Source organism: Phyllostomus discolor, chromosome 6 (genome assembly GCF_004126475.2).
Source record: "Phyllostomus discolor isolate MPI-MPIP mPhyDis1 chromosome 6, mPhyDis1.pri.v3, whole genome shotgun sequence".
Classification (NCBI taxonomy): domain Eukaryota; kingdom Metazoa; phylum Chordata; class Mammalia; order Chiroptera; family Phyllostomidae; genus Phyllostomus; species Phyllostomus discolor.
Window position 1 is genome coordinate 135,846,108 of NC_040908.2, and position 15,590 is coordinate 135,861,697.

The 15,590-nt window shown below is 49.3% G+C and overlaps 1 protein-coding gene across 2 annotated transcripts; it reads left to right on the plus strand.

The window, feature by feature from the left end:
- Positions 1-4,481: 4,481 nt before the first annotated feature.
- LOC114499793 (serum amyloid A protein-like) lies at positions 4,482-15,364 on the plus strand. 2 transcript variants are annotated; one of them, XM_028516262.2, is made up of 4 exons: positions 11,428-11,492; positions 12,336-12,427; positions 14,607-14,745; positions 15,120-15,364. In XM_028516262.2, exons 2-4 carry the CDS (start codon positions 12,337-12,339, stop codon positions 15,280-15,282), a joined length of 393 nt encoding a protein of 130 aa, XP_028372063.1. In that variant the 5' UTR covers positions 11,428-11,492; position 12,336; the 3' UTR covers positions 15,283-15,364. The 2 variants fall into 2 exon arrangements, with proteins under 2 accessions (XP_035885009.1, XP_028372063.1); XM_036029116.1 differs by lacking the exons at positions 11,428-11,492; positions 12,336-12,427; positions 14,607-14,745 and adding exons at positions 4,482-4,594; positions 6,349-6,487.
- Positions 15,365-15,590: the final 226 nt, after the last annotated feature.

A 15,590-nucleotide genomic window follows, 5' to 3' on the forward strand; every position in this document is an offset into this window, starting at 1 on the left:
TCAGAGCTGTAAACCACATTCAATTCATGAACACATTCGTTCAACAACCCTACTCACGTACTGCTGTGTGCAAGGCCCAATGCTTGTTAAGCATTGTAGGAGAAGAAAAAAAGAACAAGATACAACCTCTACTTTTAAAAATCCTTAAAATCAAATTGGGAGGCAAAGCATACTCAAAGTTTTAAATAAGACAAAGTAACAAATAACAAATCTGTAAGTGTCTATTACCCTTGAAAAAAGAATGTGTACATAATCCATTTTGTTCCAAAAGATGGAGTAGGAGCACTGGGGTTTCTCCTAGAATCAGTAATATAAAATGTATTTCAACCTGTGATTATCCACTTTTGGTAATGAATGAAAAGTGTGCTTAAAGTCTAAATCAATTATTAGACACACGGCATCTTTTATTCAAGCAAAATGTTGAATTAGGGACATGTGCCTCTTTACAAACCTGGGCCCATGCAGTTGGAAAGGGCATGCGTGGTCTCTGGGGTATGAGAGCTGGTTTCCATATGAGGATGACAAATAGTGTGAACTTCAATCAAGTGTGAAGGAGAAACCTTGCAGGCAAGAAGGGGCTGGAAAGAAGTATCTGCAGTCATGAAAGGCGAGGACCTACATCCAAGATTGCTCTATCCAGCAAAGCTTTCATTTACAATGGAAGGGCAGGTAAAATGCCTCTCAGATAAGGTCAAGTTAAAGGAGTTCATCATCACCAAGCCCTTATTATATGAAATGTTAAAGGGAATTATCTAAAAAAAGAAGACAATCAAAAATATGAACATTAAAATGACAACAAACTCACAACTATCAACAACTGAACCTAAAAAATAAAAAATAAAACAAAAATGAACTAAATGAACTAGAACAGGAATAGAATCGCAGAAATGGAGATCACATGGAGGGTTATCAGTGGGCAGGGCGAGTGAGGAGAATGGGGGAAAACGTACAGGGAGCAAAAAGCATAAATGGTAGATACAAAATACACAGGGGGAGGTTAAGAAAAGTATAGGAAATGGAGAAGCCAAAGAACTTACATGTATGAACCATAGACATGAAACTAAGGGGGGGTGGGGAATGCTGGTGGGAGAGGGGAATAAAGGGGAGAAAAAAATGGGACAACTGTAATAGCATAATCAATAAAACATATTTTTTTAAAAAAAGAATTCTTACCAGTGGAGTATGAACAGAAGAGATATGAGCCATTACCAGGGCAGGCCTATGTGAGTCCTATATGCCCCTTCCACATGCTTTCCCCAGGACTAACAACCCAGGCTCAACCACAAACCCAAAGAAGGACGGAACTCAGAAAAATGGAGGGAACTCGGAACTCTGGATTCCCACATGGAAGAGAGCTGCCCACTGACCTGAAACATCTGTCTTAGACTAGTATATAAGCAGAAAGCAAACTTCTGTTAACATCTGACTTAGTATTTCATGAGATATTGCAGCAGTATAGCCTATTTAACTATTATAATTTCTCTGTGTGTGTTTCCTCACTTGTTAAATGGAATAACACCATCTATTCTGAAGACTATTGCAAGGATAAAATGAAACAAATGCCTGTAAAGGGTTTGGCATAAAATGTGGCAGACAATAAGTACTCAATACGTGGTAAGTATTATTTCAGTATTAGTAAGTTACTAGGGATTTTCTCATTTTTATGTATCTGCAGTTACAAAAATCTTACTTTAACCCCAAAGTCTCCAACACTGCTATGTCATTTTCTGAATATGATTGAGAGAAAGAAAACTAATTTCTTCTAATACAGCTGTAAATCACACTGATATTTGAAGAGCTATTAAAGAGTTCAGTGGAACCCTGGCTGATGTGGCTCAGTGGATCAAGGGTCTGCCTGCGAACCAAAGTGGGTGAACCAAAGGGTTGCCAGTTCAATTCCCAGTCAGGGCACATGCCTGGGTTGCAGGCCAAGTCCCTAGTAGGGGGCACGCCAGAGGCAACCACATTTTGATGTTTCTCTCCCTCTCTTTCTCCTTCCTTTCCCCTCTAAAAATAAATAAATAAAATCTTTTAAAAGAATTGTTGTAGAGAAATGCTATCCATTTTTGAAATTTTACCTTCAATACCTCAATCTCACGGAATTCTCTTAATAGCTGTAATAGTAAACTGTGAAACGCAGTCTACATTTTGGTGGAATTTGAGGGGACAGTCTCTATTATTTCTATTTACTCATGGATATTGTTCTATTTAGTTTTTCTATTTCTTCATGTGCCCACTTTAGAATTCATATTTTCCAAGAAATATATTTTTTCATCTAGGTAGCCAAATGTATTAGAATATGTTCTTTTCATTATGAATCATGAACTTGACTACTTCTCCCTTTCTGTTTTCTTTCTTCTTGGAGACTGGTACAGACACTTCTGTGACTGTCCCACATCTGTTGAAAATTTCTAACAATTCCCGCCACCATTTCTTTCTGTTGCCTCTTGGGACAGTTCCTGGGGCAGTTCTGACAGATGATTTATTATGCACTTGCATCGATCTGTTATTCACCTATGTGTTAAGGTGTTTTATTAAGTATTATATTTACAATTTTATTTTCATTTGATTCTTCCTCCAAGCTGATAGCACATTGATCACGATATGATTAGTTCTATTGTGTTTTACCCCTTTGATAATATTTATTCAGTTTGATAAGTTTCCTTTGCTTCTCTCCAACTCACTAATTCTGAAAAACATAGTTTTTTTTTTTTAAGTTGTTGTCTTCCTTTCAGAGCTGCCGTGCTGCTGGATGTTGGGCAGCTTTGCCCTGTGAGCTCGTTCTTCCTGGGGAGTCGGCACTGCTGCCTAGAATGTGTGCGTGTGCGTGAGTACAACCCAGCTCCGCGGGTTCGGGTGATGGGAGGTAGGGTCTGGTGAGGGGACAGCGGTGAGTGGCCACCATGGCAGAGAGTGGCTAACACTGCTGTCCAGGATGAAGCGCTCAGATGCTGCTCACAGGCCATGTGGTCCCCTTGACCTCCTCCCTAGCCCCGTTCCTCTGCAAGGTGTTTTGTAGCATATTGTCAACACGGAACCCTCAGGGTGTGAAGATGAACTGGGGAAGAGGAACCAGCAGAACCATCGTGTTCACCAGACTCTCTTCCTGTCCTGGCCTCTCCCCTGTAGGGCTGCAGGACTGACCCCTTCCTCACCCCTTACTCATCCTCAGCCCCTGAGGGACTGTGTACCCAGATGACCTTTCTGACTCAGAGTGATCCAGGGATAGACAGTGACCACAAGGGTAACATAGGGGACACAGAGCTCACCCCAATTCCCTGCAGACTAGGATCCTGGCACTTCCCACTGGGCTGCAACTTTATCGCATAACACTCTCACTCTCACTGGGAGAGGTCTCCAGGATCAGGTGAGGGAAGGCAGAGCACCTTGCTGGATTTTGGCCACCTCAGCCAGCTCAGATCCCACGCTGCCTCAGCGGCAGAGCCAGCAGAGCAGGCCTCCCTGTGCCTTGCAGCTGAGAGCTTAGCATGTGCGGACAGAGGGGTGGGAGCAGCCTTCCAGGGCCCCCATGAGATTTGCTGGGCTAGCCTGTCACTTTTGAAGCTCAAGGGCTTTACATAGGAACTCAGAGGAATTTCACTCTGGCAGATCTACCATCTGGCCCCCAGAGACCATCCTGAAGAAAATGACCAGGAAAGCAAGGTCCTGGCTGGGGGGACACCCTCCAACTGCACACTGTCCCGCAGCCTGGGTGCCCCACCCTGGAGCTTCACACCCTTCCCTGCACAGCCCAGGTGGCCCCTCCTCAGCCCCTCCAACTCTGACAGCAGAGCCTTCGTCCTCTGACCCACCAGAAGCTACCAAGGCTGCCAGGCAGAGCCGTCTACCTGGTGAGCTTGGGTTGTGCAATGGGGAAGTGACCTGGGGCTGAAGACAGCCACTGGTGTCCAGTAAGTGTGCCTCTGTACTCTGTTGGGGAAATGACCTGCAGGGACTTTGCCCGGGGGCCACATCTGGCTTTTCTTTTCTCCCCATGAGCCCAGCAGGGAGGGCTCAGGGTAAATAAGTAGCGGCCGCCTGCACCCAGCAGGCAGGGACCAGCTCATCCTCCACGGGATTCAGGTGAGGGATTGCTTTCAAAGTCTTACTCTGTTTTCTCTTTCCCACAAGACTGTACCCTCATTTCAAATCATGGTTCTGCTTGGTGTTCGTGTGTATGGGGTGTGTGCTGGCAGAGGAGCACAGGGTGAGTGCTTTGTGAGGAACTGCAGGCTGCTTTAGGGGGGTCCATTGGGTCCTCACTGCCCTCTTCCTCCTTCACGGCCCCCTTGGTGGCCTCTTACACAGTCTGTGTTCAGGGCTGATGGGTGAGAAGTGAAGGCCATGGTTCCGACTGAGATCCCACTGTCACGTGCCTGCAAGGACCCGGAGCGTCCCATGAGCACAAATGGAGATGCACAGCCAGGCTCCCTCTGACACGCAAGTCCCAAAGGCAGGTGTGCCAGCCTTGCCCAAGTCTCCCTGACCCTCCCCTTTCATTTCAGCACCATGAAGCTCCTCACAGGCCTCGTTTTCTGCTCCCTGGTCCTGGGAGGCGAGGGCTTCTTCTCCTTCCTGAGCGAGGCTTATGAAGGTAAAGTGGCTGCAGGGAGTGGCACCCAAGGGCACTCGGGTTCCCCCTGAGCACCCCTCAGGCGTGGGGCTATTACTTAGGTTGTGTTGGCCAATGTGGTAGCTAGAATGTGCCAGATGTTGGGAAGCTTTCCACCAAACAGATGGAAAACCACGAGATTTCTTTCAATCAGTTACTACAGAGAGAACATTCACCATTCCCTGCTGGAAGGTAAGTTCCACCAGAAGACACAAAACAGGTCTTGAAATGGTATAAAATTTCCCTCAGGCCAAACTGCACAAAGTAGCCTTAAAGCTGCTGTCTTTCCTCCTCCTGCACCCTCCTTCATTCCCTCCCCTTCCCTCATTAGATACTTTGGAGAGACCTGCAGCTTAGCTCCTGCTGGGGCTTCCTCTAGTCAGTGACACTGTCCCTGCCTCAGTCTGTTTGCCACCCTCTTCTGGCCTCTTAACACCCAAAAAGGAAACTGGTAACATCCATCGAGGCTCCTCTAGGAACTCAGCACTTTCACGCAGTTTAGGGCGAGCAACTGCCCTGGTTTGTCCGGGTCTGAGGAGGTTTCCATGGCACTCTCAGTGCTCACAGGCACAGGTGTGGCCAAGCAGGGACGGCTGGTCACCCACTTGACACGTGGAGAACAACTTGGTGAGGCAGTGCCTTCCCCAACCTCAGGGTAAGAGCCGCTGAGCACATTGAGCAGGGACCGTCTGCCAGTGTTCCCATCCCAGAGCAGAGTGGGGACCCAGCTGTGCAGGAGGCCCCAGCCCTGGCCAGCTAGATGTGCCTCAGCACCCCTTCCTGGGGCTCGGTGGGCGTCAGTCTCAGCTGCATGCTGGGTCCCCTGGAGAGCATTACACACTGTGGACACCTGAGAGCACCCTTGAGAGTCAGATGTAATTGGCCTGAGACGTGGCATCGGACTTTCCCGACTTCCCGAGTGTCCCAGTGGTCAGAAAGCACAGCCAAGGCTGAGAAGAGGGACCAGTGCTCCAGCGCTTGCTGGCTCACGCCATCTGTCCAGTCTGTTCCCAATGTTTCCAAGGTGCCGTTTATGCCCGCAACACTCAGAGGGACTGCAGTCACAGTGTGTGCATTGTGTCTGAGGGACTACACCCTGTAGGCGGCAGGCAGCTGCGCTCCACGTCTGGGCCTTCCTCAGAACCTGCTTTCCACGTGACCACCTGGCTCCCTGAGCTCCCCGACTGCTCTCATCAGTGCCTTCCCTCCATCACACAGGCTCTTGATCCTGAGGCAGTTTGCTCCCCTGGGACATGTGGCCAGGGTGGTGCCATTTTTCTGGTCGCAGTGGGAATATGCGGCCCGCATCTAGTGGGCAGAGAGGCAGGGAGGCTGGGAAACACCCCACAGCACTCAGGAGGGCCCAGAGGAATGCAGAACCTACTGGCCCCAAACCTCAGTGGGGCTGGAGTTCAGAGGTCCTGTTCTGTGAGGGCTCCCCCCTTCTCTCCTCTCAGCGTGAGTCATAGGGGCCGAAGTGAGATGGAGCCATAGGGCGTCTCCCCGGGGACAGACCCCCCAGTACCACCCAGCTGCATCCCCCCAGGAATGACTCTCCTCAGAGCCACCTGGGAAAGCCAGCTGGAGTCTTCTCAGCCTCGGGTGTCCAGGGTGCTGTGGCCACAGGCTGAAATGAGTCAGTGGCAGGTTTCAGTCCTTGCTTCTCTCTAAGGGTGTCATGGTTCTCTGATGGTTCACCTGATATCTCTGTGCTACGTTCCTTCCTTCCTTCCCAGGGGCTAAAGACATGTGGAGAGCCTGCTCCAACATGAGAGAAGCCAATTACATAGGTGCAGATAAATACTTCCACGCCCAGGGGAACAATGAAGCTGCCCAGAGGGGCCCTGGGGGCGAATGGGCTGCCAAAGTGATCAGGTAAGCAGGGTCCTGGGGTGGCAGGGTGCTGAGCAGAGGTTAGCTGACTTTGGGGATCAGGAGGGCATAGCCCTAGAGAAGGACCCTGTAGGGGCCTGTGGGGTCCCCCTCATGTTCTTCCTGTCCACCTCCTCCATCCATTCCCAGCCTCTGACTCTTCTCCCTCCTTCTCTCCTCCATCAAGCAATGCCAGTGAGCACTCTCAGAGAGTCACAGACCTTTTCAGGCATGGAGACAGTGGCTATGGAGCAGAGGACTCGAGGCGGGACCAGGAAGCCAATGAATGGGGCCGGAGCGGCAAGGACCCCAATCACTTCAGACCCGAGGGCCTGCCCGACAAGTACTGACTCCTTCTGTGTGCTCCCAGGACAGGGGCTGGGATCCCCCTGAGGGCAGGGACACCGAGTCATTGAGTTCTTCATCCCCATTTGCTGACTGAGGGCACCTAATGGGTGTGTAATAAATGCTTAGGAGATGCAATGCTGAACACTGTGTGTTATTCCTGGTGTAAGGACTGCCTCTGACACCAGTGGGTGATGGATGGGCACGCATAAGAAGGCAGAGCTTGTGCCTGTGTGTTTGGGTGGAGGGGCACAATCGCAGTGTCACATGGGGCAGACATCCTGCCGCAGCCCTTCCTGGAGTCAGAGGGAACATGCTCTTGTCTCTAGGTTTCTAGGTTCCAGTGTTGCTCCTCCTCACTTCCTGTCAGTGGTGTCCTGTCACACTCTCTGTGCCCAGGGTCTTGTCTTCCTGTTCTGAGTTCTGTCTTTCACTGGCTTCTGTCTGGGGACAGGGGACACAGCCATGGGAGGACCAATCCCTGGGATCCAGGTCCAGCAACTGCCACCTTGATCTCCTGTTCATTCTCAGCAACACCTGCAACTCCAATTAGTAACCCACCTCTGCCTGTCACACCTAAGAAAAGCCTCCAAAGCGTTTTTCTCACTCTGTTTACCACCTTATTTCAAGCCTAAATGAAGATATAACGCCCTCTCATGGGTGAATATTTCCTCACAACTTCTTCACCTTAACCAGCTCAAACTGTGGAATTGGTAGGAAGGAGAAGGGATCATTCATCGGTAACAGTATTAACTACTAAGGAGCAGAGAATACAAGAAGGAATAAGTCTGAGAAAGGAGGCCCCCAGGGCTGACGTCCGGGGCTTAAGGAAAGCCTATAGCCCATCGGAAGGCTGGTAAAGATGGCTGGGTGTCTGAGGCCACAGCTGACAAGAACTTCCCCCAGGAGGTGCCAGTGAAACTTGGCAGAAACTGCCCAGATGCAGTTGCATTCCCTGGGAATGCCACCTGCTTCCTGTAAGTGCACTTGGCTACAGCCTCTGTGGGGGCAGGAGTCAGAATGCTGCTGAACTTTCTGGAAGCCAACTGACAAGAAGCACTGCTAGGGATTTAATTATATCCCCTCACCCTCAATTTATGTTGACGCCCTCCCTTCCAGTATGGCTGTGTTTGGACTAAGGAAGCCATTAAAGTTAAATGAGGTCCCTAAGAGGGGAGCCCCGGTCTGATGGGGTCCGTGTCCTTATGGAAGGAGATGAACTGACCGCCAGCGCATGCTCGAGGTTGCTGCCAGCCAACCCACAGCCAGGATGAGGGTCAGCAAAATCACCCATGGGTGGCAGTCAGACTTTGCTGGGGCTTGGGAGCCTGGTGAATGATAGTTACAGTAGCTATTTTCTTTCATCGCAAAGCCAGACTCTGCACCTTATGGGGCAGACCTCGCTAGATTTAAGCTGTAGAGAAAGTCCTTGTAGTTTCCAGGTGGAGAAACCGAGCTTTAGGGATGTGTGCCTCAGCTGTGAAAGGGGCAGAGGCAGGGCTGCAGGCTGGTGTGTCTGACTCCGGAACCTCGCATGAGCTGTCCACGGCCGCGAGGGTGGGCAGTGGAGACCCGCTGTCCTTCCCTGGTCTCGTCTCCAGCAGTCCGTGTGGGTGGTCGGGAGAGCGCTGGCCCTGAGACGCCTGCTCCTTGAGGTGCAGGCCCCACATTTTGTTCACCCTTGTGTACACGACGCCAAATGCAGGCACTCAATCACTGCTTTCTCAGTAGGTTACCGCATTGAAAATTTGGGCTGCAAACCACATCACTCTTCACTCTTATGCATTTTCCTCTTCATAAGAGACACATATCCTGAGCCCTGACTGCTCTGACTGATATGGCTCAGGTGGTTGGCCTCTGTCCCCACCACTCCAGCTAAGCAGCTGCTGTCGCCACTGAGTGACCCACATGCTGCCAAAAACGACTCCTCTCCCCTCTCATCGGCAAGCCTCTGGGCAGCTTTCAAGTGCTGCCCCCTCCCGCCCTTCTGGATGGTTTTCCCTCTTGGCTTAGTAATACCACACTTTGCTGGGGTTCCTACTCTCGTTTTCTGAATCTCCTTAGCTGGGTCTTCCTTATCTCCTCCAAACTCTGGGTGTTCCGCAGACTTTGTTCTGGGCTCTCACTTTTTATTTCTCTAAGCTCTCAGTCAAATGTACAGAGGGTCCATATGCTGATGGCTCTCCTCAGGCACCCATTCAGCTATTCAACACTTATTGGATGAGGCCCAGTACATGGGAGCAATGGCACCCGGTACTGAAAAGGCAGCGGGGAGTCAGACGGCCAAGATGAGCGCTCTCAGGCAGGCAACGCTCCGCTGGGAGAGTATTTATGCAGCTAGTTACTATTCTACCCAATGGAACTAGGTCCCGTGCTGTACAGTGGCCACGTTCGGGTGGCAGTTGTACAGCAGATGGCTAAGAAGCCACATGCTCAGTCCTAACAGACCAGGTTGACTCTCTGCTTTCCCGCCAACCTCGCGGCAGTATGCATGGTGGTGCATGCACAAATGATCGCGAGAAGTTGTTCAGTGAGAAAGCAGGATATAAAATAACAGGCATTACATCCCTGACTTCACGTATTCACATACACACCTACACTAAGCAAACAGAGCGGAGGCCACCCATGAAGGCTCTGCAGAGGCTCTCCCCACCACCTCCCCAGCCCAGGCTGATGAAGCGGGCACTGCTTTTTGTTTCTGTGTCTTTACCTATTTTATATATTTTCCAGCTCTCTTCAGGAAACCAGAGCATCCAGCTAAGAGGCTGCTCATTCATTGAGCCTGACCACATTCTCAGCATTTTCCGGGCACTGATGATGGGTGGGGGCAAAAACCCAACAACCCGCTCCTGTCCTGACTGGGGTTCCAGTGTCGGGATAAAGAAAAACAGCACCTGTATCATCAGAACACACTTTACACGTATGTGCCTCTGTCACTCCCCACACGCACACAAAACCTAGAACAACACTCAGTGTGCAAACTCCATAAATCATGCTTCTACTTAATACGGATCACAATGAACTAGAAATTGACACATGGTTCAGGGTCACATGTAAAGGTTGTCATGGAAGATGAAAGGAAAGGACGCCCCTCATTTCCATGGTCCATGTCCCGTCTGTTCATAGTCCTTCTCTGCTCTGCTCTCCTCCACAGATCTGTCTCCTCTCAGGCCTGCAGACCTGCCAGGGCTAACCAGGTGATTCCAGCACTTGTCCTTGAAAACTGCACCCCGACCAACATCTGGAGAAAGACGTTTCCTCGAGATAAAGAAGAGAAAACATGTGCTCTGCTCTTGCAGCTGAGAGTAGCATGTAGGATAATAAAAATTATTTTTACAAAAGTTATCCCTAACATAGCAGTTTGTATAACAACAACAACTACTACTGTGACAAAACAAACTTCAGAGATTGTTATGTGTCCCATGTGTCATTGATACAGGACATAGCAAGTTTCTACACTACAGTTCAACAACCCTGGGTTCTAGAACATCCAATATAACCTGCCACTATGACTTTCAGTAGTGACTGACCATGAACACACTTTATAGGGAACCGATCTGAGTGGCCATGGCGAATGCAGCTCAGCCCTGGTTTGGAAAACCAACAAGCATAAGGCGGTACACAGGAGCCAGGCCCACAGATTCGCTTTCCCATGAGGGACTAGGCTTGCTTTGTACTTAGGCTGCTTTGAGGCTTGCTTTTGCTAAGACTCCCTCATCCTGAGTTAAGACAGCTGATGTTCAAAGTATACCTTCGAAGTAACTCCTTAAAGTCTGTGCTGAGCAGTTCCAAGGACAGAATATAAGCAGATCAATCACTCTTATTGTTCCCTTACATTTGCAACATCCTTTTCTTTGTTATCTGTAAGAAGTAATCACTTAAAGCAAACCTGAGCATTATGAATGAGGACCTTCCTTGACGTAATGCTCCCAGAAAGCAATAAAAGCCTATCGAGGCAAGGGTCGGGGCGCGCTCTCTCTCACAGAGTGGCCATGCTGTCCCTTTTCTCTACAGGACTTCTGCAGTCCATGTGAATTTGTTCCTTGCATCCACAACACCGGGGACACTGCTGGCCAGAGTCGCATCATCACTTGACTCTGGAGGACCCCTTCTATAGTGCAGAGTCCATACCAGGCGGGTACTGGAAGCTTTCTTTTGCGGGGTCGTCTGTCCTTCTTCCCTACACCTGTGCCCTGCGCCCCAGTTTCATCCTGAGATGCTGCTCACCCTGGAGCCCCTTCTGCCCTTCCACTGACCCTGCAACCTCACATTCTCTAGTCCAACCTCTTCTCTTATGCTGATTCTCCTTCATTGCAAGTGTCAGCACATTACTGTGCAGGGAAAATAACCTTTCCCAGCACCCGGGAGACTGGAAATGGGTAGGAAACCTCAACTTGTGGCATCTCTGAAAGCTGCCAGGTTGCACAATCTGGGAAACTTAGAGGTGTGTGAAAAAATGCCGTCATGTTCTGAAAGGCTTGTTTTGAACAAGAGGAATTTCCCAAATATCAGTGTTTTGCCTCAAACCCCTCCTCCCGTTTGCCCCACCAGTGATGCATCAGTATATATACAGCCCCAGGCAGAGCTCCCAGGCAGAGCTCCCAGGCAGGCAGCACAGGCAGCTCAGCTTCACCAGGAGTCTCTGCAGGACCGAACAGCCAAGGTGAGGTGCTGGAGCTTTCCACCACGTTCCCTCTGTGCAGATGCTCTTTTCCCGCCAACATTCTTGTGCTGCATCCCAGCTCTCTTGACTTTCCCTGAGTCTATTGTTTAGACAATGAGAATTCATAACATGGGAATACTTTGGGGGTAGAGGTTACATCATATGCGTCTTCTGTGTGAGTCAGTGATGGTAGAGCAGGTACCCTACAATATTTATAGGGTAACTTTTCTCGTATTACAGAGAGGTACAGTGGACACGAATTTCCAAATGCCTCTATTCATTTATTTGGGTTTCAGGGCTGATAGGGGATGACAGAAATGGAAATTATTTTATAGCACTGATTATCAGCCTTGTCCATCTCACAGTACACATGAACTAATTACTAAAGTTCAATGGCACACCCAAAATATTTCTTTTGTTGGCCTGACAAAAATTTAGTTGTAATTTTGATTCATTCATACCAGATGGCTATTGTGTTGGTTTTTGTCATTTTTTTTTAAGTTTTAAATTGTAAGGAAAACAGGTCAGTGCCCCTGACTAAATAGTCAGGTAGTACATGTTTTAAAAATTCTTGCAGCACGCCTTTGAAAGTCACAGGCATATAGGTTGCACTCTCCTGTAAGGGAAATCACTGTGGTTCTAATGAGTCAGGTGAAAATGTAGACCTGGATTCTCTGAAATACCATCCATCCATCTGCATGGGTGGATAGACACACAAAGATAGTGACACAGAAATATAAAATTGAGTGGAATTTACATTTGGAATGCTAGGATAGGTCAGCATCACCAAAAAAGAGACACAACTCTCTCATGCTACTTGTGTCTACCTGACTCTCTCCTCAGGATGAAGCTTTCCACCGTCATCATTTTCTGCTCCCTGGTGCTGGGTGTCAGCACCGAAGGGTGGGGAACGTTCCTCAGGGAAGCTGCTCAAGGTAAGGACCCAGCATGGGTTTTGAGGGGGCTCCATCAGACCTGCACCCAGGTTTCACCTGAGCAGAGGCCACGCTCTCACTAGGAAGAAAGAGAACAGTGCTTTCATGGTAGGTGTTCCCTAGGATTTTCTGGCCAGCTGTGTACTCTTTGGTGGGGATCCTGGAGCTGGAGGGCACTGAAAGTTTGTGCCCCAACTTGCAGCAGGAGTGATGAAGAGATGGGGAGTTCAGAGGAGACTCCCTGAATATAAATCGTGCTCTACTGCCCCCTAATGGCAATCAGGGACTGTTCATTTCTTGGTCTCAGCCATGAAATGAATGTTTCAAGGGTGTGGGGAGTATTTTCCATTCCCCAACGTTAATACAACAAATATTAACGGAGCTTTTAATACATGCTAGGCATCATTCTAACTGTTTTTCATGTACAGTAAGCTTGTTTTCCTCCTCTTGTTTTAATTTGTCAGTCCTGCAAAGTAGGTGCCATTATCTCTTAACAGAGAAATGGAGGCGCAAAGAGAGTGAGAGACCTCACAAAGTCAGCAGGTAGGGCAGGATTTAGTCTGGGTCCTTGAGATCCCGGGCTTTGGCATTAACCATGGTACCACACGGCCTCCCAGACAAGGCTGCGCGTGGAAGAGTGAGGGATCTGAGAACACTTGTTCTGTCCTTTATCTGAGCAAACTGCTCATGGTGGGGAGGTGGTGCCTTTGACAGGCAAATCTACAGAGCTCCCCTCCCTGCCACGAAAGCCACGATGAACTACCTGCTGATGTTCCTGCTGGGGCTGCGACCTGGCCCGGAAACCAATGGAGAGAGAAATATACCTCACCAGCCATAGTGAAGAAATACAATTTTGTTTATTCACAGAATTATTTTGCATTTTTTCTGTTATTGTCTCTGAGTAATTATCTTCAGAGTTTGCAGTTAATTCCAGCTAAAAATATCTTTTCATCTCTTAGGTCAGTGTTTTTCAAAGGACTGTTCTAGAACCCCTTGCCCGGGAATCATACAGGGTCTGGGGTGCTTTATGAAAGGCAGATAAGTGTGTCCACTGAGGCACAATGTCTGGGGCTGAGCATCAACACCTTGCCTTTATTAAGCACCAGGTTGGTTGTGTGCTCATTGAAGTTTGAGAAGCACTGTCTTTGACGTGCTGCCTCCTGGTGGTAAAATACGCCAGACATTTTGGAAATTCTTGTTATGCAAGTCCAGGCCACAGGGATCTATTTCATTCAGAGTGTGTAAGTACAGCAGGAAGGTCATACCTCTCACCAAAACTATCTTTTCTAAATGCCAGAATTAATTATGTAGACCATGATTCTAACTCTACATTAGATTTTTCTCTTTGTCTAAAAAGTGAATACATTTTTTGCCATTTAATTGTGGCTTGATCAAATTCATTCTGTGACTCCCTGTTCACCTTGATTCTCTTACTTCCTTTAGCTGCCCCTCTTCCTAAAGTCCACAGAAGTAAAGTAATACCATATTGTCTACCTACAATGTTCTTGACATTACAGAGCCTTTTCTCAGTGCTTCTGTGCAACCACTCTGAGGGGAGCCAGACTCCCCACTCTATGGGGAGGACATTGAACTCTAGAGCTGGTGGGGCACCTGCACTTGTTCTGCATCTATTACCCCATTTCTACAAAGTCTGTGAGGGAACTCACTCTGACTGTGTGCGGATTGAACTCTGGCAGCTGCCCAGGTGCCACATGTGCCCAGGCACACAGATGTGATCAGGACGGGCTGTGCTGTCCTCGTCTGTGGGGCGAATGTCTCACGTTGACTGGCTGGGAGCTCTGGGCTTCTGAGCCTCCCCCGGAACCCCCTTTGTTCCCACCCCCAGTCAGGGGTTCCCTGCATCCTCCCAGGTGGAGGTTCCTTGTGCAAACGAACATCCTTAAAGACCATCTCACCTCTTCTCTGTGTGCCTCATACACAGCCAGAGACAAAGTAGCCACAGAACTTAGAATGGAGTCAAACAGAATCAAACGTGTACCTCATGTGATTCTCATAACATTAACCCAGGAACCAAAGGTAAAAAAACATGTATCTCATTGCAGTTAATCTCCAAGGGTTTAGTCAAAGGCTCAAATCATATAATGGATAGAAGAAAGTGTTTTATTCCTCATTTACCGAGATGTGATCACCCCCACCTCACATGTGCCTTCCTTCCCAGGGGCTAAAGACATGTGGAGAGCCTACTCGGACATGAGAGAAGCCAATTACATAGGTGCAGATAAATACTTCCACGCCCGGGGGAACTACGATGCTGCCCAGAGGGGCCCTGGAGGTGCCTGGGCTGCTAAAGTGATCAGGTAACAGGGTTCCTGGGGATGCGGGATGGTGAGCAGAGCTTGGTGGCCTTGGGGAGCCAGGTGGGACCAAGCCAGGAGGAGTTTCCTGTGAAGAATGTGGTCCCTCCTCCTCTTGACTGTCCTGTCCCTCTGGGCCCATTGTGAAGTCTGAGGTGCTAAAGGAGCCAGAACAAGGCAGCTGGAATGGGCGATTCCCACCCTCCTGGGGAGTGCTGTCCACCCCATGCTGGGGTCAGCCAGGGCTGTGTTGCTGCCTGGGCAGGGTCTTTCTTGGCTCCTCTCAGCTACTGACCCCTTGGAAAGGGGTGAGTGGGGAGGTGGGCTGTTTCTCATTGGCCCCTGATTCACCTCCTACCTGCCCTCCTCCATTCCAGCGATGCCAGAGAGCAGTCTCAGAGAGTCACAGACCTTTTCAAGCATGGAAACAGTGGCCACGGAGTGGAGGACTCAAGGGCTGACCAGAGAGCCAACCAATGGGGCCGCAGCGGCAAAGACCCCAATCACTTCAGACCCGAGGGCCTGCCCGACAAGTACTGACTCCTTCTCTGTGCTCCCAGGACCGGGGCTGTGAGGCCCCTGTGGGCAGGGACATGGAGTGGTTGAAGTCTACGTATCCATATGTAGAGCACACCTAATGCATGTCTAATAAACGCTTAAGATACTGAATGTTAAAACGTGTGTTTAATTCTTTGGTGGAAGGACTGCCTGTTTGATATTAAGGGGTGAACGATGGACACCCACATGAAGGCCCAGCCTGTGCCCGCGTGTTTGTGTGCAGGGGACACAATCTCAGTGTCGTGCAGGGCACACACCCTGCACCAACGCTCCCCTAACCAGACTGGCCC

What these genes read in the sequence shown, in the direction of transcription:
- LOC114499793 (XM_028516262.2), top strand. Translation starts at nt 12,337, where the DNA reads ATGAAGCTTTCCACCGTCATCATTTTCTGCTCCCTGGTGCTGGGTGTC. An exon ending in CCTCAGGGAAGCTGCTCAAG is followed by an intron (nt 12,428 to 14,606) that starts GTAAGGACCCAG and finishes CTTCCTTCCCAG; the next exon opens with GGGCTAAAGACATGTGGAGA. An exon ending in TGGGCTGCTAAAGTGATCAG is followed by an intron (nt 14,746 to 15,119) that starts GTAACAGGGTTC and finishes CCTCCATTCCAG; the next exon opens with CGATGCCAGAGAGCAGTCTC.